The sequence below is a fragment of the Hakea prostrata genome, chromosome 11, assembly GCF_041222555.1.
Source record: "Hakea prostrata isolate BN-2017 chromosome 11, UWA_Hpros_2, whole genome shotgun sequence".
In the NCBI taxonomy this organism is placed as follows: Eukaryota; Viridiplantae; Streptophyta; class Magnoliopsida; order Proteales; family Proteaceae; genus Hakea; species Hakea prostrata.
The window spans coordinates 14,846,077-14,873,219 of record NC_142610.1 but is presented as its reverse complement, the minus strand read 5'-3'; the positions used below and the strand labels follow the sequence as shown (position 1 = coordinate 14,873,219).

At 37.3% G+C, this 27,143-nt stretch overlaps 2 protein-coding genes across 13 annotated transcripts; both read left to right on the top strand.

Annotated features, from left to right (window-relative positions):
• Positions 1-4,644: 4,644 nt before the first annotated feature.
• LOC149000312 (ASI1-immunoprecipitated protein 2-like) lies at positions 4,645-18,146 on the top strand. Of its 12 annotated transcripts, none has more exons than XR_016170666.1 (13): positions 4,645-5,201; positions 5,847-5,921; positions 9,692-10,457; positions 10,631-11,034; positions 12,246-12,331; positions 12,449-12,990; positions 13,375-13,893; positions 13,988-14,825; positions 14,940-15,170; positions 15,295-15,419; positions 15,597-16,021; positions 16,314-17,623; positions 17,899-18,146. XR_016170666.1 is itself a non-coding variant. In XM_089139376.1 (12 exons), exons 3-12 carry the CDS (start codon positions 9,749-9,751, stop codon positions 17,346-17,348), a joined length of 4,914 nt encoding a protein of 1,637 aa, XP_088995502.1. In that variant the 5' UTR covers positions 4,645-5,201; positions 5,857-5,921; positions 9,692-9,748; the 3' UTR covers positions 17,349-17,636. The 12 variants fall into 12 exon arrangements, 9 of the variants coding, with proteins under 9 accessions (XP_088995502.1, XP_088995498.1, XP_088995496.1 ...); XR_016170668.1 differs by lacking the exon at positions 17,899-18,146 and having other exon boundaries at positions 16,314-17,407; positions 17,566-17,636; XR_016170667.1 differs by lacking the exon at positions 17,899-18,146 and having other exon boundaries at positions 16,314-17,407; positions 17,535-17,636.
• A 3,836-nt stretch (positions 18,147-21,982) lies between these two features.
• LOC149000311 (Low-density receptor-like protein) lies at positions 21,983-26,768 on the top strand. The gene is made up of 5 exons (XM_089139412.1): positions 21,983-22,090; positions 22,557-22,692; positions 25,868-25,961; positions 26,082-26,162; positions 26,402-26,768. The coding sequence occupies exons 1-5, from the start codon at positions 22,063-22,065 to the stop codon at positions 26,537-26,539; spliced, it is 477 nt and encodes a 158-aa protein (XP_088995538.1). The 5' UTR covers positions 21,983-22,062; the 3' UTR covers positions 26,540-26,768.
• Positions 26,769-27,143: the final 375 nt, after the last annotated feature.

The following is a 27,143-nucleotide window of genomic DNA, read 5'->3' as shown; positions in this document are numbered from 1 at the left end:
TTTTTTTTTTGGGCCTTGGGAAGAGTTATATTTTCTGTTTAACAGCTTGCCCATACTAGAAACGGCTCATCTAGAGGTGGGGTTTAGTGGTCGGAAGAGCACCACACGTTGCATGGTGTCCGGTGCATTCCTAGTAGCCCTTGAAAATCCAAAGGACCGAGTGCCAACCACGCTCGGTCGTACTCATATAAAGAATGTTTGTTGATTCATATACTATAAATAATAAATATTTATAGTAAAAGATTTCATAAACGTTTGTGTATGGTGAATAATTGCCTTTTTAAACGTTGGATAAAATAAATGATTATGTACCATATCTATATGTATATGTTTATGTCCATTCAACAATAAAAGCCAGGTTTTAAGTTTCCCACGTCCCGCCGCGCCTCCCCCGCGCTCCGTTCTCCTTGTCTTTCTTTCCGTCTCGCGCGCGCCTCCCCGCGCCCCGATCTTGAAAGTACAACTTATGTGTTAGCTCGTTTATCATCAGTTCTCAAGCGATTCTTTTAGTTGGCAAAGACCAATGCCTCATAATATAAGGTCAAAAGTTTGAATCTTTTTGGAACTAGGGGCTAAGTCCTATCATACATTTAAATAGCTATAAAGTTTATCCCCTGAGGGCATAGTCAAAGTACACATAAGTTGGCCCCGACAAATTTTCAAAATAAAAAATTGAAAAAAAGAAGAAGAAGTTAATTTTGCTTATGCTTATATGATATTGGTGGCTCTTAATTATAGTCATATTATTTCCACACAAAAATTTATAGTCATACTTTATTGAACATATGTAGACTCAAAAGCCTTTCTTGATATTAATTATCAAATCATCTAATCACTAGTTCCAATATTTATTACACCTAATAACCTCCAAATAATAAATTTTAAATCAAACGTTAAAAATTCTTTTAATAAATGAATAATTTATATATAAGTATATGCCTATCAATCCAACTAACTATTATTCTATTATTAATTGATCTATTGGTACCTACAAAGGCAAGACTTCACATATAAGAATAAAATTTCTTTTTGTATTGTCAATTTTATTATTTAATTATCTTACAATCATGCGATAAACAAGTCAGATATGGCAAGAGGTTAAATATATTTTCTAATTTGAGGAACAACTTTGTTATAATTTATTTAAGCTAAATATGAGATTTTGTTTTCACATCTTAATTTATAGAGGAGGGATCCATAGATTCAAAAGTTTGAATATATTGGTATGAGATATGAGATTTTGCTTTTACATCTTTAATTTATAAAAAAATCCATAGATTGTCTAAATATATAGGTAGGAGTCAATGGGCGCATATAAGGAATATCTCAGAGACCAAAAAAAGAGTGTGCATTACCAATAAACCAATCATAAGAACTGTGGTCCATAGGCCAGGGGATGAAAAGAGGGGGAGAGGGGGGAGAAGGTGTGGAAATCCAAAGATTTGAATTCAATACCTCCTTAGTTTTACTGTCTCTAAGAGAAGTAGATATCTTCCTCACTCAGGCAGGGTGTCCTCCTATCCTCTCACACACACAAAAAGCCTGACACAGGGCCTGATCATGGGTCGCCCTTGTATAAATATGGGAGGATGAGTGAACGGCTTCTCCGGGTGAAGAGAATCTGAATAAGAGACTATCATCACTGTGCCAAAAACGCGTCCAAACATTAGACTTAAGATGCTAATTTTTTATTTCAAATTGGTTAGAAAACTTTGGTTCTTGTTCAATTAGTTTAAATAGATGGTGTAGAGGGTAGGGCACACTGCCGACTTTGTTGGAGCCAATGACTTTGCCTAACCAATAAGGTGCAATGGGGAGGATAAGAATAAGAAACTTTATAAAAAGTAGAAATTTTGAAGTTAGTCAAAACAATAATACAAGATAGGAAGGTATGAATTTTGAGGTTGAGCTTCAACTCCTTTAAATGGGTAGTCCTTTTTACCTTCAAAATTCATTCTACCAATATTAGTATCTTATCTAACCTAAAGCACTAATGTCCACATGTTCATTGAATTCAACTATTGGGCCACACAAGTCAGATGTTAGGCCTCGATTGTGAGATGTGGAGAATTTATATACGTGAATATATGAATGCAGGTAATGCACCTGGATAAAGTTTACCAGTTCCTGCGTAAAATCATTTTGACATGTTTCTGTGTTAAGAAATCATTCGTTATTCAAAAATGGGTATTTGATAAACTTGTTTTGAAAATATTATCAATTAGACCGATAATTTGAAAAATATAGTTTTCAAGTAAGGACATATAGCAAAAGAGCAAGGTAAAGCGATTTACAAGTAGTGATGGGGTGAGAGATTTTCATTGTTTCACCTGCTCGTTATTAAAGATTAAAAAAAGAAATTATTTTCACAAACACTTAACACTCATTCAATGAAGGGTTGGTAGATTGGTAAGATCCATACTTCTTAGTGGAGATGTCGGGTTCAACCCTTGAGAACGATAAAGCTTCCTCTGAAGATGTAATCAAGGTGCCCACAAAGGATTCATATCCTCTGTAATTCCTTTCCCTACAATTCCCTCATAAAACACCAAAAAAACATATGAAATATTTATTCAGACCATTACCCAAAGATATCCTTAGTAACAATCTATATCTAAATAATTTTAATTAGTGGGTGATGAGATTTTGTTCTCCAAACATCTTTCTCTCTTGGATTCTAATCTTCCATTTGAAGCTCAAATGTGGCTTCTCCTTAAGATCCTTTGCTTATATTGAGATCTTCAAAGCTTGACCTTATAGGAGAAGAATGGACCAAAATTTCAAAAACATGGTGATTGTAAATAAAGATACTTTCTAATTTTCAACCTTACATGATGAATTTTGATTCATGGGAAATTAACAAAAAATAAAGTATTTCCTCTAAAATCAAAAACTTCTTGGAAAAATTATACTAATATCTAGCTTAAGATACATTAACTTGGCTTGAAATAGATTTTCTTAATCATTTCATCCTACTTCTCTAAGTTAACAAGAAGATCGTCATCCAAGAAAAGATAACAAGAACGTATAGGAGGTACAAATAAACCCAGGGCCAAGAGTAAGAGATACTCAACTTCGAGGGTTGCTCAGTTGGTAAAAGACTAATACCTCATAGTATGAGGTAAAGGGACCAATAATAAAGCATGTCTTATACTATAACCTATCGAGAATGTAGTCAAGATACATGTAAACTGGTCTGAACGAACTTCAAATTAGAGACGGAAAGAGACTTAATATTATTTGTTGAATTCATCTTCAAGCTACAGAGAAAGAGAGAGAGAGAAGAAATGTAATTTTGTTAAATTCATCATGAAGCTACAAACCTCAATTCAAAAAGATAAAGTAAGAGATAATCTCATTTGATGAATTCATCTTCAAGCTCTTGACCCATCACATTGCTTTAAATGATCTCTCACTTTGATTTCTTGAAGCATCAAGTCGTTAGTCATTCACTTATGATCACAAAAAAGGAACATATATAGACATGCAATGCCCAATTTCTACAAACAAGTTTGGCCTAAGGAACTTGTTCAAGTTTTGATTTTCCCTTCTTTTGGGTAAATTTCCAATCTCAATTTATGTGGTTAGAAATATGGGGATTTATCTTTTTTCTCTATCCTAAGGTCAGCTTATCTAAGTACCTAAAGTCTTTGTATCTATTCGCGTTTCTTAGTCTCCTACCAACTCAAGATAACTTGATGGTTACGCCTATTAGTGAAAATGTCGTGGGTTCGACTCTTTTCAATAGTAATATGTAATAGAGTGGATCATCTCTCCTGACGGGGGAGCACTCCCTGCCTCGATGGCTTTACAACCACAAACTATGTGAGGTCCACAAGTAAAAAAAAAAAAAAAAAATTTTTTTAAAAAATTCATCACCCTAGTCATGTGAGCCCCCTTGTAATTTGTGGTCAATAGCTGCCGGGGGAGATGATCCGGAGTCTAGACTCTATGTAATATTTTTTTTTTTGTTTGAAGCTGAGGTTCATCGGGCCAACTTGCGCGTACCTTGATTACATCCTCGGGGGAAGACAATGTCTGTAAGGATCAAACCTACGACCTCTCCACTGAAAAGTATGATCTCTACCCCTCTACCAATAGACTCTATATAGTATTTCTATCCCTATATATGAAAAGCGTTTTTTTAGTTTTGCCAAGACAAGTAAGGGTAGAATAGTCATTTTACGGCCTATTGTGTGTGAACTGTGAACTGTGAACGCTTTGATCGGGTTAACACAAAGTTGTAATAGTTATTCTTCGCAACCCTAAATTAGCGTTAAATTAGCTACAATAATTCGCCTTCATCAACGTTCATTAAATTCCTGCTTTAACTGATCAACAATATCGCGACACGTGTCGAATCCAGATTCGCCTGATCGGAAATTCTTCTTCTTCTATTCTTTCTTTCTTCTAGAAGAAAGAAAGAAACGCTGGCAGTTTCTAAGGAAACACGTCTATAGTACAGTCGGTCTCTCTAATTCACAACTCACACGCTAACGTATATCGATAAAATCTGACGTTGATCACTAACCGCACGATTCGAGACACGTGTGCACAAACAAGTGTAAAGACATTGTTGGGGCTTCAAAATCGCAAAATCGCTAAAAACCAAAAATCCTCAATTAAATTTACATTTTCCTCAATTAGATGGATTTAGTTATAGAGATAGAAAATGTTAGAGAGAGAAAGAGAGAGTTCCTGCAGAGAGACCATAGCAATTAGCAAAGAAAGAGTGAGTGAAACAACAACGAGAATAGAGGGAGAAAAGGGAAAAAGCCCTGTTTTTGTGTGTTAGTAACGCTATATCGGCCATGGATTCCTAGGACCGTATAGAAATTGCATGTCAGATCCTTAGAATTGCTTTTCAAGGTGTCTTCTGAATATTTTGTGGGAGCAGTTTTAATCAATTTCCAGTAGCATTTTGGTCCTGTATCGGGTTTTCTGATTCTCTTATAGATTTTTTATTTTTATTTTTTTTTCTCGTTTTTCTTGGGGTTATCGGTTTGGTTTGAGTTTCTGTGACGATAGAGATGTCATTTGAGGGGTATGACTTCTTGGTGGAGCTTGGATTCTGAAAATTGAATCTGATTGATTGATTGGATATGGTTTGATAATCTGGACACTTTCTGGAAATGATGAGGCGCAGGGAACGGAACCTGAGAGAGCTGTACGGTGTTACAGATTTGATTGCGCAACCGGAGGCACGTAAAGATATTAACTTTTACCTGTTTTTTCCGATGTTCAATTAGGGTTTCGGAATTGATTTTGAGTTGGATAATAGGTTTTATTTTTAATTTAACGTTTTGATTTCTCTGTTTGTGTCTGTTAACGGTTTGTTCGCTATAAATCTGTTGGAGGTTGCGGTTTTGCTGTTTGATCCCAAAGGGGATTTTGATGAATTTTTCATATTGGATAGTCGGTCGGGATTTCTCTTCGTGTTAGGGTTTTCTTTATTGGTGGAATTTGAGTTTCAATTGAGGTTGTATGCTTTCTTCCTCCTGCGGTGTTTATTAACCTTGAATTGCAGATTTTGGTTTGTTTTGATTTTTTTGGTTAGTGGCTCATTGATTATTTCCTTCTACTGTCTCCTCCGTGCACAAGAGGCACTGAGGAACATTTGAATCCATCTTGGTTTTGCTACATGTCACTCCTGCATTATGATGATGCTAGCATTACTCTGGAGGACTGGAAATTTTCTCCTCGTTTTTTGTGGAGTGGCGTGTAATTTACTCCCTTTTTTTTTTTTTTTTAATCTGCTAGTTAGGAATTTTTGTATTGGCTATTTCTGTAGTAAATTTCTTGGGGTTATAGATGGATATTTATGTTGAGATTAATCTGCTTTTTAGATCACACCAGTCCTGAAAGGGAGTTGCCGCATACAAGGACCTGTGGATGAAGGGGACGTCGAAGTCACGAATACGGTGAGGCATCATTGACTTACAGGGTAATTTCATTTCACATCTGAAGTCTTCTTCTAGCAAGTTTGGTTAATTTGACTTATTGTATAGATTTTGAGCTCTTGAAAGTAGAATCTAGTTTCTGTTTTTATTGTTGTAATTGAGAATGGTTAATGGTATAAGATTATCCATGAAAACTATGTTTTATACATGCTATGCAGGTCCACAGTGCAAATGGAACTATTTTAATCTAAGGAGATGTTTATTAACTGAAGGAAATAAGCTCACTTTGATGAAGCTTTTGGATTTTTCTTTGCATAGAATATATTGGATTTTTGTTTCACAAAGAAGTTTTAAATTCCTCTATAATTAAGATGCTCTGCTTATCATTTTGGTAGGTTGTGTCTGTAGTTTCTCGTATCAAACTTTTGCCCATGAAGCCTATCATATTGGTTGAATGTCACCATTATATTTTCAGGCTCTTTATGCTAGTAAGTGATTATATGTGCCTCTAACAAGATCGAAATCTTGGATTTGGTGAGTCCCTTAATCAAGACATGCCAGATCTTGTTTCTTGTTTTGAGGGTTTTGACATTCAACCTTGTGTCTTCTGGCGGTTGAACCTTGGATTGTGACCATGAAATGTCACACTGTGTTTTGTTTTGCCAAGCCTGAAACCGAGACTGCTCTGGAGTTTCAGTTAGTCTTAACCGATATTTAGATGATCGCAGGAGGTTATGCTATAAGCAGCATACTTTTCTCTAATATTTGTATCATCATGTCTGTTATACCACATTTCTTCATGTTGAGGATACATGGAACACATACTGTGGTTTCAGAAGTCTGGTGTGTTAAAGATTATTGACTCTACATTTGGTATTAAGTTTTCTACTCATCTCCTCATATATGCATTGAGAGTCTGAAGATGAAATGATTTTCCTACAACTGTTAAAACACATTCAAACCTATGATGCACCTGCTCATCAGTATAGAACTGAAATCATGTCTAACCTTAATTCTACTTCTCAGTTTGAGGCATCCTTGATTGGGCTCTTTCCTCACAACTTGGGGAACACTGTATTGGTGCATTTTTCTGTCCCCTGGTGTCATACCTTATTCTTACCCCAAGAAAAAGATGTCATATCCTATTGTGCGATACTCCTTATTCCAATCTGAACTTTCTTTTATTGTTTATTGATATAGTTCTCATAAATTTGACAGGATACAGTATTCCTGTTAATCTCAGTAATACCCAATGAATGAGCATGATGCATTATTTGGTAGAAGAAAGATGTATTATGTTCTGATGAAGGAACGGAAAATGACTCTTGAGGTGTCCAAGTTATGAAAATAGAATCTTTGGCCAAAGATTGGGAATAATCTTCGCCTATAACATAAAAGTCTGTTGTAGAGAATAGGAAAAACCTTCTTTATGTGTTCCATATAACCACCCAACATTTTTCATACCATTCAAACAATAACTCACCTCTATGTTATATAAGGCTTCATAACAATTGTCAACTTAAAAAATTGTAAATGGTTACAAATTTCAGGTCTACCTAAAGCAACATGAGCTTAACCTTTTATGATTGACCAAGTATCCCTTATCGTGTTCTAAACACTACTGGGATCCAATCAATGCAAAGACATAGTCTGATACATGTTAGGATCATGAGATAGAAGCTTTTGATCTTAAGAAGTTGTGCAATGTACCCAGTGGCTTATGGAATGGCACTCCTAAAAAGTTATTTCCTATGCAACCCAGTTATCCACTCACCAGCATTTGAAGCTCGCTTTACTTGGTCAAAAACACATCTCAGTTAAAATTGATATCTCAGTTTCTGTAAGGAAACCTTAAGGGAGTTCCAAAAAAAAAAAAAATTGACTGTTAATGTTTTGGAAATTTTGGTAGTTTCAACCAATAATTCCAAGTCTTGACCAATCCCAATGAACCAATCTTCAGTTTGACCAGTTTCGACCAGGCCATCTGGTGGATTTCTTTACTTCAGAATACCAACAAATATAAGAAAGTTGTTACCACCTCCATAGGAAGTGGGCCTTTTAGCATTTAATGTCTCGAAATAGGGTCGATGACCCATTTACTCAAGATATTATGGTTTTGGATCAAGGATTTTGCACTATGACCTGGAAATGTTGTATTATGTCATCCGCTAACTATGGTCACTTGTAGAAGTCCGAGCGGTTACTTGCCACTACTTATGAGAAAAGAGTTGTATGAATATTGGAGTAGCAATGAAGATGGGGTTTTGAATAGGCTTCATTGTGTTGATACTTGATACTAGACGACAGTTATATACTTATTGATTTCCAAGAAAATATAATGGCAGTGTTGAAGGTTTGTCTTTTGTGGGGTTTTAAAAATAATAGGTTATCTTGGGTTTATATACACAAGTAAGCTATCCTTGATGTAAAACTCTCTTTCCAAAGTTGGGAAGATCACAATTGATAGTGGATTTTGGGATTCTGTGCAGAATAGGGTAAAGAGGGATTGAAGCTTAATGCTTGAATAGAGTTCATGGTTTGATGGAGTAATGATATGGTTCTTTAGATTATGCAGTTATATATATATATATATGCAATCATATCACATCTCAACTGGGCATGTATATTTCTAGGCTTTCACAGTTTTGGTTTGTATATTCATAATGATACCATGAGCGCTTTAGGGCGTCCCCAAGATATGTTTTCAGATACCATATATATATATATATATATATATTATTTTAGAAGAGTGAAAAAAGGAGCAAGAAATAACCTGGAATTCCACCTCATGGTGAAAGAAATCACATTCACATAAGCTCATGCTACTGAGAAAGTAATTGAGCTGTCAAGTGAATTCTTTAATCTGTTAAAATCAATGTAATTACAAGGTTCATTGTCAATCACCTCCTCAGTGTCACATACTCCTCTGCTCAGGTTTTGACTCAAACTCAGTTTGCAATAGAGAGGACATCTGTTGTGGTAGTATTAAAACACCTTTGATTTGTGATTGATTACTTAGAAAATCAATTCATTGTAGGTTATTTTAATTTTGTACTTTGCATGAGTGACTATTAATGCCTGCTAACTTAGCAATCCAATCAATTACTGTAGGGTCTTTTAGATTTGCACTTTGCATGGGTGAAACTACTTTGCATGAGTGACTAGTAATGCCTGCTAACTTAGCTATCTAATCAATTACTGTAGGGTCTTTTAGATTTCTACTTTGCATGGGTGACTATTTATGCCTACTACTTTAGCCATCCTTAATGCAACCGCATTGACATTTAGATGCCATGTGGGTTATGTATGTCCTTAAATGATGAAGCCTTTAGCTTCCTTCTATTTTTCATTTCCTGTTTATGTATCTTTGATTTTCTTTATGCTTCCAAGAAAAGCAGCAAGTGCAAATTCAATCCAAATCAGTTTTGGGGATGGATCACATGAATACCTGTTCCACATTTCCAACTTTTAATATGGTTATATTCATTTTTATCATTGAATTATTCCCCATTTATGTTGTACTACCTTGGAATTTTCATTTTTCTGTCATTGTCTATTTATGCATGTGATCTGTCGTTTAACTTTCACATTTTCAATCTAGCTTTCTGTATCATGATCCCGCTGGAAATTTTCTATCAGCATATCTGTATTGTTGCTATGGATTTTATTTTCTGTTTTTATGATGGCTCTGTTTTTGCAGTTTAGTGTTAGTGAGCTACTGCATTTTCTGCATGACTTTATTTCTTTGTGAGTTTGTTGTTCTTGATTTATGTACTCTTGCTGCTTTCCAGAGACCATCTCAATCTGGGAAAAGATTTGTTACAAATTTTCCATTCGCGAACATACAAATGAAGGTGGAATCTGGGACATGTAACATGTGCGCGGCTCCCTGCTCATCATGCATGCATTTTAACAGAGGTGTCTCCTTCATGGCGTCAAAAACTGAGGATGAATTTTCAGATGAAACATGTAGGGGACAGGTAGATAGTCGTTGTTCTTTTAATGATGCTGGTAAGATACCTTCTTTTAAGGGCAGAGCATGCAATGATCAGCAACCTACAGCCAGTGAAACTAGCAACTTACTAAGTGCTAGTTCAAGTCATGATTCATTTTCTGAGAATGCCGAAAGTAAAATGGCTTCCAAAACATTTGATGCATCAGAAGATGTTAAGATGCTTCCTAAACAGTCATCAGGTGGAATGAGTAGTGTAGATCAGTCTATTTCCAAAATTGTTTCTGGTCAGGGAGATGTAATTTCGGCAGGCAGTCATACTGCATCTAACTTGGATCAGGGAACCTTCTCAAGTCAATGTCAGGAGTACAAAGGTGTTGACTACAATGGTGATAATGTTTCGTGTGTTAGTGGAGCTAACGATGCAGATGTGCCAAATGACCATCACAAAGTGGACATGGACAGAAAGAATGTAGCATGTAGTTCAGCTTCAGTCTGTAGCATTCATCAAGGGGATGTAGAAAAAAAAGTTGATACTAGTGCCGGATGTCTCAATGATTTTCCCCTTGAAATGGAAGAGAGCCCCAGTAACTCTAGGAGATCAGGTATATTCTTCAAAGTATCTGTACAAATGGAGTACTGCCATTGCAAGTACTCTGGTTTTTCCTCATAAGACATTCATTTGAGTTTCCTTCCACAAAATGTTTCAACGCTGGCAATTGTTTACCAAAACTGATGATTCTGTGTTCTCCTAATAATGCAATCTTTTGTGATGCAGATGCAAAGGATGTAGTAGAGAACCCTTGTCCTCAACTTCGAGAACAATTTGAATGTTCAATAGCACATGCTGAGTCTTCAGCAGATAGAATGGGAATAAGTGATGGTGGTGCTGGCCAGAAAATAAATGCATTTAGTTCTGCAGACAATCACTCAAAATTAGGAAAAAGCAATCCTAGTCTTGTCAGAAGTGCTTCTTCAGCTTCAATGAAGGTCTATCCATGCTTGGAAGCTGAAGGTGCCACTGATTGTGGAGAAGCAGAAACTGAAACTGTGAAATGCCCAGAACAAAAAGCGCAAGTTGAGAAGCCCCATGACTCACCTGAGGTACCTGATACGCATGACCCATCGTCTCAATCTCAGCCCGTTGAGGACAGTGATGGATCAAATATTGAGGAGGATGATGTAAGTAATTATTTTTCTTTGTTTTGATGTTTCACTTATAAACTCATTAATGTAGTTTGTTTGTTGAGAAATATTATATCTTGGGATCTGTTTTTTGTGGGTGTTGTGCTTAACTTCTTCCGGTATAGTTGCACAGTTTGTGTTTGATTGATTTTTAAATTGATTCTCATTTTCCTGATTGGTGCATCATGTGATTCTAATTCTGAGGAATAAGTGCCGTAATTATGATAGTTCTCTAATTTGCTGGCTTTATTTTCAGTTATTTTTTGTAAAATGGGAATACTTTACAACGTTGTCTGGAACTAGTTAAAAATGTATCCTTCTTGCGAACTGATTATTCTTATCATGGAAATTAGGACTTTGACCTTTACAGTCTATACAATATACAATTTGGGCTCATAAAGTGGAAGATGTGTAGTGCACTGTTCACATATATAGTGGTTGAAAACAATAACAACTACTCAGCTGTATTCTCACTTGATTGAGGTGTCACATGTATCCCATTCTTGACCTGTCCCTAGCTTTTAGTGTCTTCAATTTGAGACAAATATCCCTTCTGTACTGGAGCATCCCCATGGCTCCATTGAACATGGCAATTGATGGAAAAGCAATTTCTTGGACTAGTTGAAACCCAATCTATTTTTGGGTTTAGTAGGATATATTAGTTTATTTATTTTGTTATGGTTCTGAATTGTTTTATTTTGTATTTAATGAACACTGTTGTGGTACTGCTGGAAAGAGGATCACACTCTCACATACAGTTTCTATGAATTTCTCGAGGACTGGAAAATGTCTTATAAAGAATATTTAGCTGCAGAAGAAGCAATTTTGAAGTTATTTGAATTCCTGAATAGTGTTTCGATCAGCTCCATTTTATCTATAGTTAAAATCAATGTTCTGGATTCATTGGCGTATCATATTTGTAATATCAGAGTTATACTTCTCAAAGCACCTATGGGAATGGAGAACAGATACGAGACATTGAGTTTGCTTTTACAAGTAAAGATTGTGCACCTAAGTTTTAAGCACATTCATATGAATAGAAATGGGGTAGCAACTTTTTAACATGTTGGAATCTTGCCTGGCCAATAAACTGTCAATGTGGAACTTTAGTTTGTCACTGTTTTGGATTGAAGTCTGGGCCTGCTTTCTCTTCAGGTGTCTTGTTTGAATAATTTAGCATGCTGATTATCATTTACCATTTGGAACAGGTAAAAGTTTGTGATATTTGTGGGGATGCAGGTCGTGAGGACTTGCTTGCTTTTTGTAGTAGGTGCAGTGATGGGGCTGAACACACGTAAGTTCTGCGGAACCTTTGAATAACAACATACCTGACAGATATTCTTTCTGCCAAAGACATGCATGTTTGTTTCTTTTTTGGGTGAAAATTTATATTGTTTTTCTGGTAAATCAGTTACTGCATGCGAATAAGGCTGGATAAAGTTCCAGAAGGTGATTGGCTGTGTGAAGAATGCAAGCTCAAGGAGGAAGCTGAAATATTAAAACAAGAGAAGTTGGAAACAGCAAATGATGCTTCAAAAACAGGACGCTTGAATGAAAATGATCAATCTGGAGGTGGAGGTGCAGGTACAGTTGGCTCTAAGCTTCTTCCAAAATCAGATGTTAAAGATGTGGATGCTGAGGGAACCAAAGTTAGCTCAACTCATGTTCTTCCTGCAAAGCGTCAACTAGATAATCTTGAAATCGCTTCAGCTTCAAAAAGACAGGCTCTTGAAACAAGTGTTGGATCACCAACAACTTCCAGCCCAGGGAAGAAAGCTGTTCCATCTCGAGAGTGTTCATTCAAGAACCTGGATAAAGGAAAAGTTAAGCCTGCCCAGAAAATCCCTCTGGCTGGTAACCATTCTGCTAATAATTCACAGGATACAGCAGACTCTCCTACTACTTCTGGTCAGAACTCATCAAGGATCCAATCACGTCCTCAATTGCCTCGGGGTAAGCTTTATATGCAAGGTTTTCATTATACAATTTAAAAAATGTATGCATTTAGAATTCATCTCTAGTTGGAAGTGACATGTTTTTTAGCTGCTTACCTGAAGCAAAAGTTAGAATGCATTAAACACTGAAGTGCAAAACAAAAAGCAAATAAGAAAAGGCGAATCCAGTGACAAAGGCTTCCGCACAAGCAGAGTCCCCGCATTGGGGGGGGGAGGTGAAGAAGGGGGCAGTTTTCCTACCGAGTCTTACCCCAACAGCTTTTGTTGGGAGGCTGTTTTGATGCCTTGACCTTTGCGATACAAATCAAATAGTTAATCACAAAAGTGTGTGGTGTAGGTACTTGGAACTGAAATCTGACATGCATTATTTCTGGTTCTGCAGGAACTCTGTTAAAGTCAAATTCATTCAGCAGTTCCAGTGCAAAACCGAAAGTTAAATTGATGCAGGATGATGTTCCTCAGAAGCAAAGTCTTGCAAAAGAGGTTGCTTTGAATGGGTCAAAAAAGGATGGAATTGTCAAAACACTCCGCAAATCTATGACTACATTAACAGGCCGCTCAAATGCAACTGAAGCAAAAGTTAAAATGCTCCCTCCCCATTCAAACCGGACTGGGGATCCGAGAGGGATTAAACAAGTGAGAGAACATACTTTGGCTGAAAGGAGGAGTTCTTTTAAGTTGGATCACCCACTTGCATATTCACCAAGTGCTGTTTCCAGTGTGGTGTCTAATGCAAAGGCTGAGCTAAAGCCTCTATCTCGTGCTGAAACTACGTCACCACATTTGTCTCCCAACACCTACCGTGATCTGAAGGCTGTTCAACCTGATGGAAAGCTGAATGCTTCCATGAAGCCATCTAGTCTACTTGGAAACAGAGGAGCAGAATCTCCTCATGGTTTTGGTATACCTATTATGCCACAAATACTTTTGCTCGTATATTTTCTTATCCTTGTGCTCTTGTTAACTGTTGTCCTTGTTTCTCTTTTCTGGTCTAGCTGGATCAGGTGAAGGCAAGAGACAGACCTCATCTTCTTCCAGTGTACTTGGAGTTCCATCTTCTAATGGGAGGGGAACTGTTGAAGACAAATCAAGACGAGCTATCCCTAAGGAAGAACCTATGACAAGTGCTGTGTGGAATGGTGATAAATCGGGAAGCAAACCTGATGCAATTTTGCAAATTGGCTCACCTCTGTCTCGGGAGTTCACTAACCAGGAAGTAAGAGCTAAGGAGTCTCCTGTCAGTCGCTCAAGGACACATGGAGGTCAAAAAGTACAGTGCAACAAATGTAAAGAAATAGGCCATGCCACACAGTTTTGTCCCAGTGGCAGTCCTCGGGTTTCTGTTTTGGAAGCTTCTTCTCCAAGAAGTTCAAAGGAGTCGGCGAGTAAAGTTAATAAACTGAAAGAGCCTGTTGCAGCTCCTGTACTGAGAAAACCTGGAATATACAAAAAGAACAAGTTGCATGATCAATCTGATGAGTTATCCAAGTCAAGTGCTGATATGAGCTGTGAAGTAGTTCCAAGAGACCAGCTGTCAACTTCTTCAAGCTGCTTGAGGAATTTGAACTCTTGGGAAGGAAAACATGATGGGCCAGAGATTATGGGGAGCTCTGCTGCTGACTCAACTAAGACAACTGTCAGCAATGATTCGAAGCAGCGTTTGGTACCCAAGAATGAAGGGTTATGCAATTCCAAAGCAGCAGAACAGGAGGCTGCTGCAATTCTTACTGAAAATAAAACGATGCCCTTCATTAGGGAGTCTCATACTCTAGCATCTGCAGGGGTTGCTTCATCAGAGTTTTCAGCTATTCCGAAGCATGATTACATATGGCAGTAGGATACTTACCTGCCTGACCTCTTGTGTGATTTTGGTCAAATACAGTTTCAATCCTTGCAGATGCTTTGATATTCTTAATCTGATTGTGTGCTTCTGTTATTTGCCTGCAGTGGTGGTTTTGAGGTGCAGAGGAGTGGGAGGCATGCCGAAATCTGTAATGGGATTCAGGCACATTTATCAACTCGAGCATCATCCAAAGTTATTGAATTAGCAAACAAGTTTCCTCCTGTGTTGCAGATGGAAGAGGTACCTCGTCTGAGTACATGGCCACTACATTTTCAGGAACAACCTGCCACTGAAGATACCATTGCTCTTTACTTCTTTGCCAAAGATCTTGATAGGTTGGTTGTGGATGTACCCTACTTCAAAGGGCTTGTTTGTATATCATTTATTTCTTAAAGCTCGAGTTGTATTTCTCATACTGATGCAGTTGTCTGAATCATCTGGATGTTTCCCCTGATACAGCTATGACAGGAGCTACAAGAGCTTGCTGAATAATATGATTAAGAATGATATAGCTCTCAAAGGAAACTTTGACGGCATTGAACTTCTTGTTTTCCCTTCGAGCCAGCTAGCAGAGAAATCCCAGCGTAAGGCTTTGGCTTTGGATACTTGACCTAACATCAAATATAGTCTCTCTATGCACGTGTCCTTACAACTTCACGTTTCCTTAAACATTGACATTTATTGAGTTCTCTATCTTTTATTGTCCTTTGTAATAACCTATATGATATGCAATAATCTTCCATCTGTAAATGTTTTGGCAGGTTGGAACATGTTATTTTTCTTATGGGGTGTTTTTAGGGGAAAGAAGATCAATTGCCTGAAGAACTTACCTGGCTGTGAAAAGAAGCTTTCTCAAGCCAGTTCTGATGATGTTCTATTGGATCAAGATTCATTAGATCATGTCATGCCTGTATCTCATGAAAATTGTTCGTCTGGTCAACTGGATGAGTCTTTATCATGCAAAGGATCTGGTGCACAACAACCGGTTAAATCCACTGGCCCATTAGAATTGCCATTTTCTGGAGTAGATTTGAATTGTGAGGCAAAAGTATCTTCCCCTGAGCAGGAATCTTTGGTCTTAAAGGAAGATATTGATGAGAACGATGGTAGTCTGAGCACTATTCACTTGCCAATGATTCAAAGTGATGACCAATGCACTGAACTAAAAAGCAGCAGCTTGCTACCGGTAAAGTTTATTTCTTGTGCTCCATATTGTCAGTTCTTTTTTCACGTGTTTTTGCAACAACTGTTTGTTTTTTGGTTTTATGTGTGGAAATATGTTGAACAAGCTAACATCTTTTACCTGCAGTTTGTTTAACATAATAAACTGTTTGCATCGTACTAACATGCAGTTGGGTAGAATCTCTGTTGCAACTTGTAATCACAGATGTCAATTGGTTTATAACCAAAGCCAGTATAATTAAGTCATCTCGTAGCAGGCTCAGATTTTTTTTAATGTGTACCTGTTTTTCCTGCAGGTAGAGCTGATAGATCTAGAAAGCAAACCAGAAATGGAGCTTCAACCAGCACAATTAGATAGACAAAATGACTCTTCCAGTGCAGGTAAAATGATGCATTCAGGCCCACAACAGTGTAGTATTGACAGTCACAATGCCCTGTCTCCATCAAAGATGGTTCTCTGTGATACATCTCTGGCTCAAGGTGTTGGTGCAAGGAGCATAGGCCATAAGAAAATCCAGGCTGGAATAAATGATTACAGTGCAGATCGAGTGCAAGTCCAGAATAAGTTGAAGGATGAGGAAATTGTGGACTTGGAAACTGCTGCTGAGGAAACGACACCAAGTTACCTGGTGGAAAAGGAAAACAATAGTTGGGAGTCCATCAACAGGAAACGTCGGCATTCAGACTGTACACCAGTGGTCTCACAAGCTTCGGGGGGAACTTCAAGAAGTCAAGCGATTCCATGCAAAGAAATGACAGAGTGTGTAGTAATTGGTGGAGAAAGTGATAATAAGAAGATGAAGAGGTCTTTTGGAGAACCATTTGGTTGGAGTCATTCTAAGGATCAAAGTTCAAGTTCTTCGGGTGATAGTGTTGCGTCTCTTGTAAATGGGCTAAACACGAGTTTCCCTGTTAAGGAGCAGAGATATAGTGGAGCCTATGAGGATGTGGTGATGCCCGCTAACCCAATAATTACTGAGAAGCATTTATTTCCCATGGGTTTTGGCCCTGTACTTTCAGGCAATGAGGATCTACGTGACTCAGAAGTCCCTAATCTTGAGCTTGCTTTAGGGCCAAAACATGGAGAACTGGCTCTATTTGGGCAGAGGATCAGTGAGAAAAATATCAAGCGGCATCGAGAACCACTGACAAAAAAGAAAGATGATGATGAAAATGGGGACTGTGCAGCTTCTCTTGCCCTCACTCTTGGCTTCCCCTTTCCCCAAAAGGAACAGATTGGGAGACCTGTTTCAAGGACTGAGCAGCTTTTGCCCGAAAAGCGTCAACTCAACTCTCCATGGCTTTCCTTTGGTGGCTTGTCTGATACTTAGGGATGGTTCAAACAGAATGTAAATTGTGGCCCTGCTTGGATTCTCCCATTGTATAACAGGTTCATCGAGGTCTAAGGTTGATCTACTGTGATCAATCAGTCAAACCCCATCCCCAACCCCCCAAACCTGTTCATAGCATCACAAAATCTCTTTTTTCTTTTTCCTTCCCCTTATTTTCTTACATAGGTTTCGGTTGTACGGCTGTTTGTATATAAAGAGAACGAAAGCCAGCCAAGTTCCTGAACACCCAGGCGGGCTATTACAAACGAATATCTGTAAGTTGGTATCTTTCTTATGTCCCTCCCCACCTTTATTTCCTTTTTTGGCCCCATAGTTTTTTCAGTCGAGAATATTAAACAGTCTTCCATTATTGAGGTGCTTTTTATGAGGATAATAGGGTCTGGGGCTCTGAGCTAGGAGTTCCCACTTGGATGGTCACATAGTCCTGTTGCCCACCTTGCTGTGTAGCTCTTTCATGTGTATATCTCATGCCGACTCAAGCACGCTGTGTTCAGTCTTGCTGAAGTTAAAATTTTCTGTATTTTGTCAGAAGAGAGAGGCTGAACTTGGTCAGCAACGACAAAGAGCTTAGCATCTGGGCAATAAGCATTCTCAACCATGGTAATAAACCCATACCATACTTAATACCTGTATTTACAGTTTCTTATTTTGCGCCAAGAATGGTATGGTTCAAATGCCGAGTACAATTTCTGATTAACTTTGAAATGGCACCCCTACCCGACCTGTATTCTTGCCTGGAAGTTTATGTGCACATACTGGCCTATATCCTATCCTTGGTTACGGTCTTTTTGTGGCTCTGTTTTCTCGGCTTTGGCGACTATCCCAAAAAAAGATAAAAAAACTGTAAGAATCATCAAATCTTCAATGTATTGGTTGAAGCTTTGTATTGTTGCGAATCCCCAAATGAAATAATATAATCTTAGGTTCTCGTTGGGTGTTTGCCATTGGGCTTTAGTCATTAAAAGGTGAGGAGGGCCAGTTTTTTACATTATGATACTCTGCCGTCTCTGGTGCTATTATTTTGGGAATCAATCAAGAACAGATAGGGGGGAAAATCATCTAGAGAATTATTTTTGTGGAACCTTTGTGTGTTTTTTAGTGTGTTCGTTTTGGGAGACCCGTTTATTTTTTTGTATTAGAAGATCATTCTGTGTTGGGGAAATGAGCGAGTTTTGTTTATGAAGAAGGGTGCAAGGTAAGAGGTTAAGGTGAAGGGGCATACAAGGTGAAGTGAGTATGGCCTTAAGAGATTTTCACGGTTTAAAGTATCAGTATTCAGTATTGTATCGGTTATGTGATTTTAAGAGACTTATCGTCTTGTATTGAATATTGTATCGCTGGCTAATGTATTTTAGTGTAATTCAAAGGAGAGGTGTACTCTATTGGTTGTGTCAAATATGGATACGTATCGGCTAGTATCATATGGTATGATGGGATATTTTAAAACCTTAAAGAAAATGGCTGGTTGAAGTGGCTTATCCTTTGTTCTTCTTATCCTTTCTTCCTTTGTTGGATTAAAAAGTTTCGTGCCCTAGCATATGCCAGGTTTAAGTTCCCCGTCCTCGTCCGTCCTATTTGCCCCCCCCTCCGTCTTCCCTTGTTCTCTTTCTTCTTCTCTTTGTTGGACATCTTCTTAAATTCAGCTTCCGTGTTAGTCGTCTTTATTGCATATGACCAATTCTTCGCTTGTGAACTTGTATAAATTCATATGCCATAGCCGTATCAATCAATGAATCTTCATTAGAGAAAGAAAAAAAAACACTTGTTACTTAATGGTTCTTTATCAATCTTATCTAATGGGTAAAGACGATCTTTGGTTATGCTGATGCCATTGTTGAAACTTAAAAAATCAGCTTTTCTTTTACGTTCTATAATAATGTAGGTTTTTTTTTTTTTGGGTAAAATAAAAATTTAAACACTTATCATCGTCAGTATAATATTCTGCTAACCATTAAGAATAATAACTTACACTTAACATAAAAAATTAATAAATAAATACTGATTTATTGTTCAAGGACAAGGTAAAACACAAAAATATACGTAAAGGATATATCAGTCCATCGTAGGATTGTTCGGTTGGTAATATCAACATCTCTTGACTCTCAACTCTTTGTCTCTAATGACTGTAGTGGTGGATGAAATCAAAGCAACTTCTGCCTTTGCCTTGCATCTTGGGACTTCGAAATTACTAGCATCAGAAGATGACGAAACCATCAATGGGTTCATGCAGGAAGAGCAAATGTAATGAACGTTTGCAATGCGGAGTCATTGATTGACAATGATTTCTTTCTTTTTTTTTAGGGGCAAGTGGGGTTACAAGAGAGTTTTTTTATACATAGGAGGTGGAGATATTACATTGCCATTAACTAGAGTTGAACTCACAACTTCTTCATTAAGAAGTGTTGGTCTATTGATGTGGATTTTTATTTGTTACTGGCGACAACGAGCCATCACGATTAAGCCATGTATACAGGATATATCCTGATCCAACACCATCAAATGAAATGACAGGGTACATATGTAAATAAGACTTTCTCTTTTAACATTCAAATCCATCAAACACTCTTACTTCAACTGGAACTTACTTGACTCGCTCCCTACTTATCTGTTGCAACTCAGGTTACATTAATGTTTTTTTTCGCTAAAAGGGTCAGTTTATAAAGCAAAGAAGAAGAAAAATAAAATAAAAAATACATCAATTAGAACCTTAAGAGGAACCAACCTCACTCACCCGCAACAACAGTTACAAATTACATGAATGTTATTGCTTACTTGGGTCGTAAGGAAAAAAAAATGGAAAGGGTTGGTGATAATAAATGTTTTTACTGATTATAATCAGGGTCCAAGTCCAACTAGCCGTTTCTTAGCCAACAGAAAATTAAAAGGAAAAAATAAAATTTTTCACTAGGGTTAGGTGTTCTTAGAGAAAGTAATAAGTTTCAATATCAGGGTAAGCTGTAAAGATTCAATATCAGGGTAAGCTGTACAGAAATGGAAAGGATTTCATCTATTTAGAACCCCGAACGCTGGAGATGTTTGCTCACAAGATCATAAGCATCAAACATGAAGGCATAAGGTGATCTGGTTAAGGTTTGCAGCAACCGAAGATGGTTTCTTGGGTTAGAACCTTCTCTTTCGTGGTTCTGCAAGTACCTTCGCTGCCAAGTTTAGGGAACCCAAGAAACAGTGTTTGATATTCGTTAGAAGTGTTTGATATTTGTTTTGGTAAATGAGTTTCTTTCTGGTTCCCACTGTTGCAGGTCCATTGGTGTCTTTATTTCTTTCTTGTGTTCTCCTTCCTTGGGTGCATCTCGTGATCAACCGATGTTCTTCCATGCTGCCTCCTTACACGGCAGCCTCATCGACAGCTTTGCATTGCTCCTCCATCTCAGCTCCACCTCCCTGTTCTTCACTGGAGAGAAAAGGATGACATGCTGAGAACTGGAAGGCGGAGCTGAGACGGAGGAAGGCGGAAAGTGTCATAGATGAGGCTGCAACGTAAGAAGGTACGTAAGAAGGTACGGTTCAACTTCAGTGTTGCGCATTAAATACACAGCTCTGTGTTGCCTGTGATTGAGATCAAAATCTCGACCGTTCGTTTAGCTTTTCGCCCACTTGTAAAACATACGGATTTCGATCTCGGCCGTATATTGTACATTTAATGCGCAACTTTTTTGTTCATTTCGAGGAAGTAGGTTTTATAGTTGCAGGATCCCTAACCAGAAATAACATTGGTTGAAGGGCAATTTATTTAGTAAATATCTTATGCATGGATGAGAATCTTATTCAGAATCGTAGACTAAGAATATACCAGGTGTCATTCTCTCTTGCTACACTGCTATGCCACAAAGGATGATATACCAAGAGTCACTCTCTCTTGCTACACTGCTATGCCGCAAAGGATCTCAAATCAATTAAATTAGCAGAAATGATCTTCTTCTTTTTTTAACTAAATTAATATAAATGATCAAGATATATTATAATTAATGAATCATTGTTTGCTCATTTTTTTTCTCTTCTTCCATAACTATTAGGTTTGTATAAGGAGGAGATAACTGTATGTCCCTTGACTTGGAAAATTTTCGAACTCTTAATCTCATATTATAAGAGGTTGGTTACCAAAATTAACCCTTTGAAGTTATATATTAGTTAAAATGCCATTCTTGGTAAATGATTCTTTATTTTTTGGAACAGACGATTTTATCTACTGGGTATCGAGATATTATATAATATAAAGCAAAACTTCGCCCTGTCCCAAAGAAATTTGAATTTTGACCTCCACGAAACTATTCCACAATTGAAACGAACAAAGAGCTCATTTATGTGAGAAGTGCCATGAAAGGTGGGTGCTACCCTACTCTAATGTCTCAAAATTTTTTACTTGTTGGAATAGAAGTTTTTCCCTAATTTCCTTATACATTCCATCACATATTAAGAGGGTCCTATAGGTTTAATTAAAAAAATTTTTTTATTTTGTAATTTCTAAATTTTTTAAATTTATAGAAGTTTTTAGTTTTTTTTTTTTTATTTTAAATTTTAAATTTTAAATTTATTTATTAATTTTGGGTTTGTTAGGCCACCATTCAATAGTTCCAGTCCTTGGACTTTTGTGCTGATATCCCTGTCTACCCCACTCTCTCTCTCTCTCTCTCTCTCTCTCTCTCTCTTTCTCTCTGCAACTCGCTCGATCTCAATGGCGACTTCTTGCACTTCGGTGACCGGTAGGTATTCTGTGATCAATCGGGAAATTTTATCAGCTTTGCTAAGGCTATTTCGGCTGAATTTGTTGGATCTCTGACAGAAACCGTTTTCATTTGTGTCTAATTTATTGACCTGTTGAGTCACTCAATTTCCGTTGGATTTTACTTTTCATTATACAGTACCTCGTATATATCGACAGAACAAGCAAACATCTGATTTTTATTTGTATTCTTTGGGTCTCCTCTTTAATCTTGATTCTGCAATTCTCAATTTCATGCTTCATTTTTGTCTTCGCCTTATTTTAAGTTGAAGGAATCCACTATCTGGTTAAAATCACAGGTTCTTGATACGATCTAACGATCTCTATGAAAAGGCATAGATTGTGAGATATTGATACTAGAGATAAACATGATAATCTGTTGTGGAGAATTTGAGATTTTGCTGGCTAGGAATTCTTGTAATTCATCGCCATTTATTTGGATGTAGGTGGATCTTATTTCAAGACTTCTGAGCTCCGCTCAACGAAGCTCAGTTCTTTAGGGCGTCCACCAAGAGTGGCATATCAAAGGAAATTGAATCAGTCTGGATCCAATCGTAAATTATCTGTTCGTGCGGAATACGAGTAAGAATTTTGAACTTCAATCTGCAAATCGCTTGTCCCGTTGCTAAGAAACAAAGGAAGGAAGGAAGGAAATCTAATTCTGGCTATGAATTTAGAAAGATCAATATTTTGCCATGTCGCTTTTAGAAGAATCACTCTTTGTTCACATCTATGTAGTAATTTTGCATGCGTTGGATATGGATATGACGAGTGATGAGAGGGAGAAGATTTAGGACTCTGTCTGAACATGAAACAGTAGTAACCTCATCCATCAAGATCTATTTTGTAGAGAAATGAGTTTGATAGTGCGTCTATTACTTGAGAATTTGTTATATGAGCATTACTTTGCATCACACTTGACTGTTATAAACCCCTGGCTTATAAGATATACTTCCTCATGCACTCATGTTGCATCTATTTTGGTCTTACTATTTTGTGCTTGCACAACTTTGTTTCAGCTACTAAATTGCCTACTTGTGATCACCACTATATCATCTTGCCATTTCCTGCTTTTGACATTCTAATACAGATGCTCATCTTTAAGTGCTTTGGGTAGCATATGATTCTCCATTTTGGTAGACTTAAACTGTAGGTTATCTCCTCAGTCAATATTGTTAATCACGAGTTTTCAACAGGTATTAGGATTAATATAATTACCCTTATTGATAAAGTTAAGACCGTACATTACATTTCTCCATTAATTAATTTATATATTTTTACCATCAACTTTTGAACTTGTATTAGGATGAATGACATTGGATGAATTCAAGGTCATGTTTTTTTCAGAAAATAAACCAGAATTTTTTTTCCAGTGGGCAGTCATTTTGATTTTAGAAAAACAAAAACCAAATTTTCTGGCATTTTTGAGAAACTTCTTTGCTTTTCACTCATGGTCGCTATCTCTTTACATGTTCACTCTGAATATGCAATGGAAAACTTGTGAGTACTTTGATCCTTTTCCAAGGAGGGCAACCAAACCATTATGTCATAACAGCTTCTTGGAGGATTCCTCTCAGTCGATGATTTGCCAGACATGTTCCATCTTGCTTAATCTTATTCCTTGATTTTGATCCTTTCCCCCCTATCTTATTATATGGATTGATTGTTTTGGCTGAGATATAAAATTTTATCTAGTGCATTAATCTGGGACAAGGAAATTAGCATATGTTGTGTATCAGTCATGATCTTTAGCCATTTAATGTATGTGACTTGTTCTTTTTCTTGAATGTCTGAATTCATAAAACTCTTCATGACTTTTCCAGTGTTCATTAGTTGAAGAAACTAAGCACCAGTACAATTGAAAAGCTGAAAAGGTTGAATTGGGGTTAGAAGTTAGAACAAACTAAGATGACAGATCTGAGGTCTGTTGTTGAATATTATTAATTCACAACTTCCAACACAGTAGTTTTACTCGAACAGCGTAAGGATGTTTCATTAACTGATGCAGACCCTAATAGCCTAATTTAACAATTACGTGTCTTGTCTTGGAACCTATGATTTTCAGGTTCACTAGATTTCCCACTGAAAGGTAGCATAGGATCTAACTGCTGCATGGTTGTTTTATATGTGCATCTAAAACTGCATCTCGTATTAAAGAGCATTTGGCTTGCTTGTTTTACTTGGTTCCAATCCAGTTTGTGCCATTTAGATTCATGACAATAATTCCCAAACAAATCAGTCTTACTTGGCTATTTCCCAAGTTATATTGTTTTTCCTATTTACTTTCATCCAAGTCAGATGGCAATTTTTGTTCCAGCTTGTTTGACAACCCAATTATTACCTTTGTAAAATTTAGAGCAAATAGCATTGGCACCCCAAATTGGAGGCTTTAATGCACTAACACCCCACTTTATGTTTAAAAACACACAAACACCCCAATTCATTAAACACACTAGTTCATTCTGTTAGTGAAACAGTTAACCCAATGTTTATTTTTCTTTAATTTCAAAAATGTCCTTACCAAAATCTGAGGAGAAAAAAAATAAAAAATCCAAAAATATCTCCCTTATGAAGTTACGAGTCCTTTTTGCCCTTTCGAGTGGCCTAACAATTCCGATGGTTTTGCATTCCTCGTCTCCAATGACCCAATCCATTCTCTATTAAGTGTTGCAGCGGTGACTCAAATGCATTCCACACCTCAGCATCTCACATCTTGGTAATTTGTCTTTCTTGCTGAACGCTAGTATATTCTCTCACTCCAAATGCATTCCAATATCTCACCAGTGAGCATCCAATAGACACCTCGTCAACTCCACCGACAGGAAAGTTGAAGCAGAATCATCAAGAGACTTTCAAGAAAAAAAAAACGCAGCAACCAATGCTTAGGGCTGCATGCAAAGAACCGAGACAAGTTGAGAGTAGCTTTTTAGAACATCTGGTTTTGCAATGGTGCAGCAGGAGGAGAAATGCTGAGAGGCAAGAACTGCAAAATCCCTTGGGGGAAACATCTTCGGCTGGGTTCATTGTTGCTCTGTTTTCCTCATGGAACAATAGTCATTGATCTAAAAGAAAAAGAAAAAGAATGTTTTCTTTTTTTTTGGGTAAATGACAAGAAGATTTGAAGGGTATAATAGTCTTTGTGATAATATACTAACCATTCTAATAGAATAGGACCTATGTGTTTTTTAAACATAAAGTGGGGTGTCAGTGCTTTAAAGCCCTCCATTTTGGGGTGCCAGTGCAATTTGCTCTAAAATTTATTGAGCGGAAACATTTTTCTGGTTTTATATATGAAACCAAGTCATATTCAGTGACTGACTCCTGCAGAACATTATCTGATTGTGACAAATTTTACAAACTTCAGTAAATAACCCAAAAAAAAATTATATAAAAATCCCTACATGCCCCTATGGTACCAAGTTGTGTAACTGCTGCAGCTGGAAAACCTCCTTTGCTTCTCATAGTCATATATTCCATATTTATTGTTGTGCAATCCAAAGATTCAGCCTGAAATGAACATGTCAGTTGTTCGGATTTTTGTTCATCATATGTATTATTATTTTTAAATGCATTTGTTGTGGAGTGGATGATATATGTTTAGTTATTTAAATCTAACTGGATAATTCTTTATGTGTCTAGTTTTTACATCTTACTTCTAACTTATGGTGTTCTCAGTTTTGGGTGTTATGACCCAATAAGCATGTCTTTTGATGGTCTTATTACTCTTACTCTTCTGCATTTTTTTCAACATATATAGTGATGCTGGTAGAGGTGGTGGCGGTGATTTTATCGCTGGGTTCCTTCTAGGAGGTGCTGTGTTTGGAACAGTAGCATATATTTTTGCTCCTCAGGTGATTCTTACCCTCTCTCTCTCTCTCTCTCCTCTCCCCTACCGTGCATCCAGACTCGAAGATGTCGGGTACATTGATTGCCATTTGCCCACATTTCAATCCAATTGCCTCTGCCAACAGATAAGGAGAGCTGTTCTAAATGAAGATGAATATGGGTTCCGGAAGGCTAGGCAACCCATATATTATGATGATGGCCTTGAGGTATTGTCAACAACTTTTACTTTGCATTTAACTTTGGGGAGAGAGTTAGCAACAGACTGTACAGATTCATGCCTTGTGTTTTAGAAATTTTGAAGGAGTGGTGGTGCCACAATAAGTTGAATCTTATGAGCTGTGCCAGCATCCATTTTTGAAAAAGAAAACACCAGCATGTCACCCAATTTTTTCCCATAATTTTGTTATGGTTGTGAGGACTTATTTGCATATCATCTGAAATGCAGAAGACAAGGCAGACCTTGAACGCGAAAATAAGCCAACTCAATGCAGCCATTGACAACGTCTCTTCAAGGTTGAGGGGTGCAAAAAATGCTTTCAAGGAACCAGTGGAAAACGATGAAGAAGTGGAGGCTACCATGTAGAAGCTTGGTTTCTACTCTGCATGTCGCTCATTTCGGCTGTTTTAAGTCTTTAATAATGTCTGTTTAGAATGTTTTGATAGGAAATTTATTTTTGCACTTTGTGGTGTCATGTCGCTTGTTCAAGTGATCAGCCCAACTCGTAGATATGGTAGTTAGTGATACAGAGAAATGAGACAAGAATCTGAACTTAAGTAAATATAATTTTCTTGCCTTGTTTGAGCTCTTTCAATTGATTTTTTTGGGCACTTCGTGAAGTGGTTGGGGACTGAGTAAGATAAGAAGATATGCCTGTCAAAGGCAAGTCTTAAAGGGCATATCCAATGTACAAGGCTTTTGTTAGACCTCTGCTATGACAATTAACCTCATTCTGCAGCAGTTTCAGATTCAACTCATTGCCAAGGATTTCTATCCTAAGGTGGTCTGTTGAGATCGAATGAAGAGCTGCAGGGTTATATTGTCTTCCATTTCACTCCAAAAACAAACCCTACTGTGTCATGTTAGGGTTGATTGGATGATCATTAATGGCTTGGCACAAGTTGCATTTCTTAGATTACTTGGGAATTGCACAGAAACTGCAGAGTGTGAAAATCCCAGAAAGAATGTG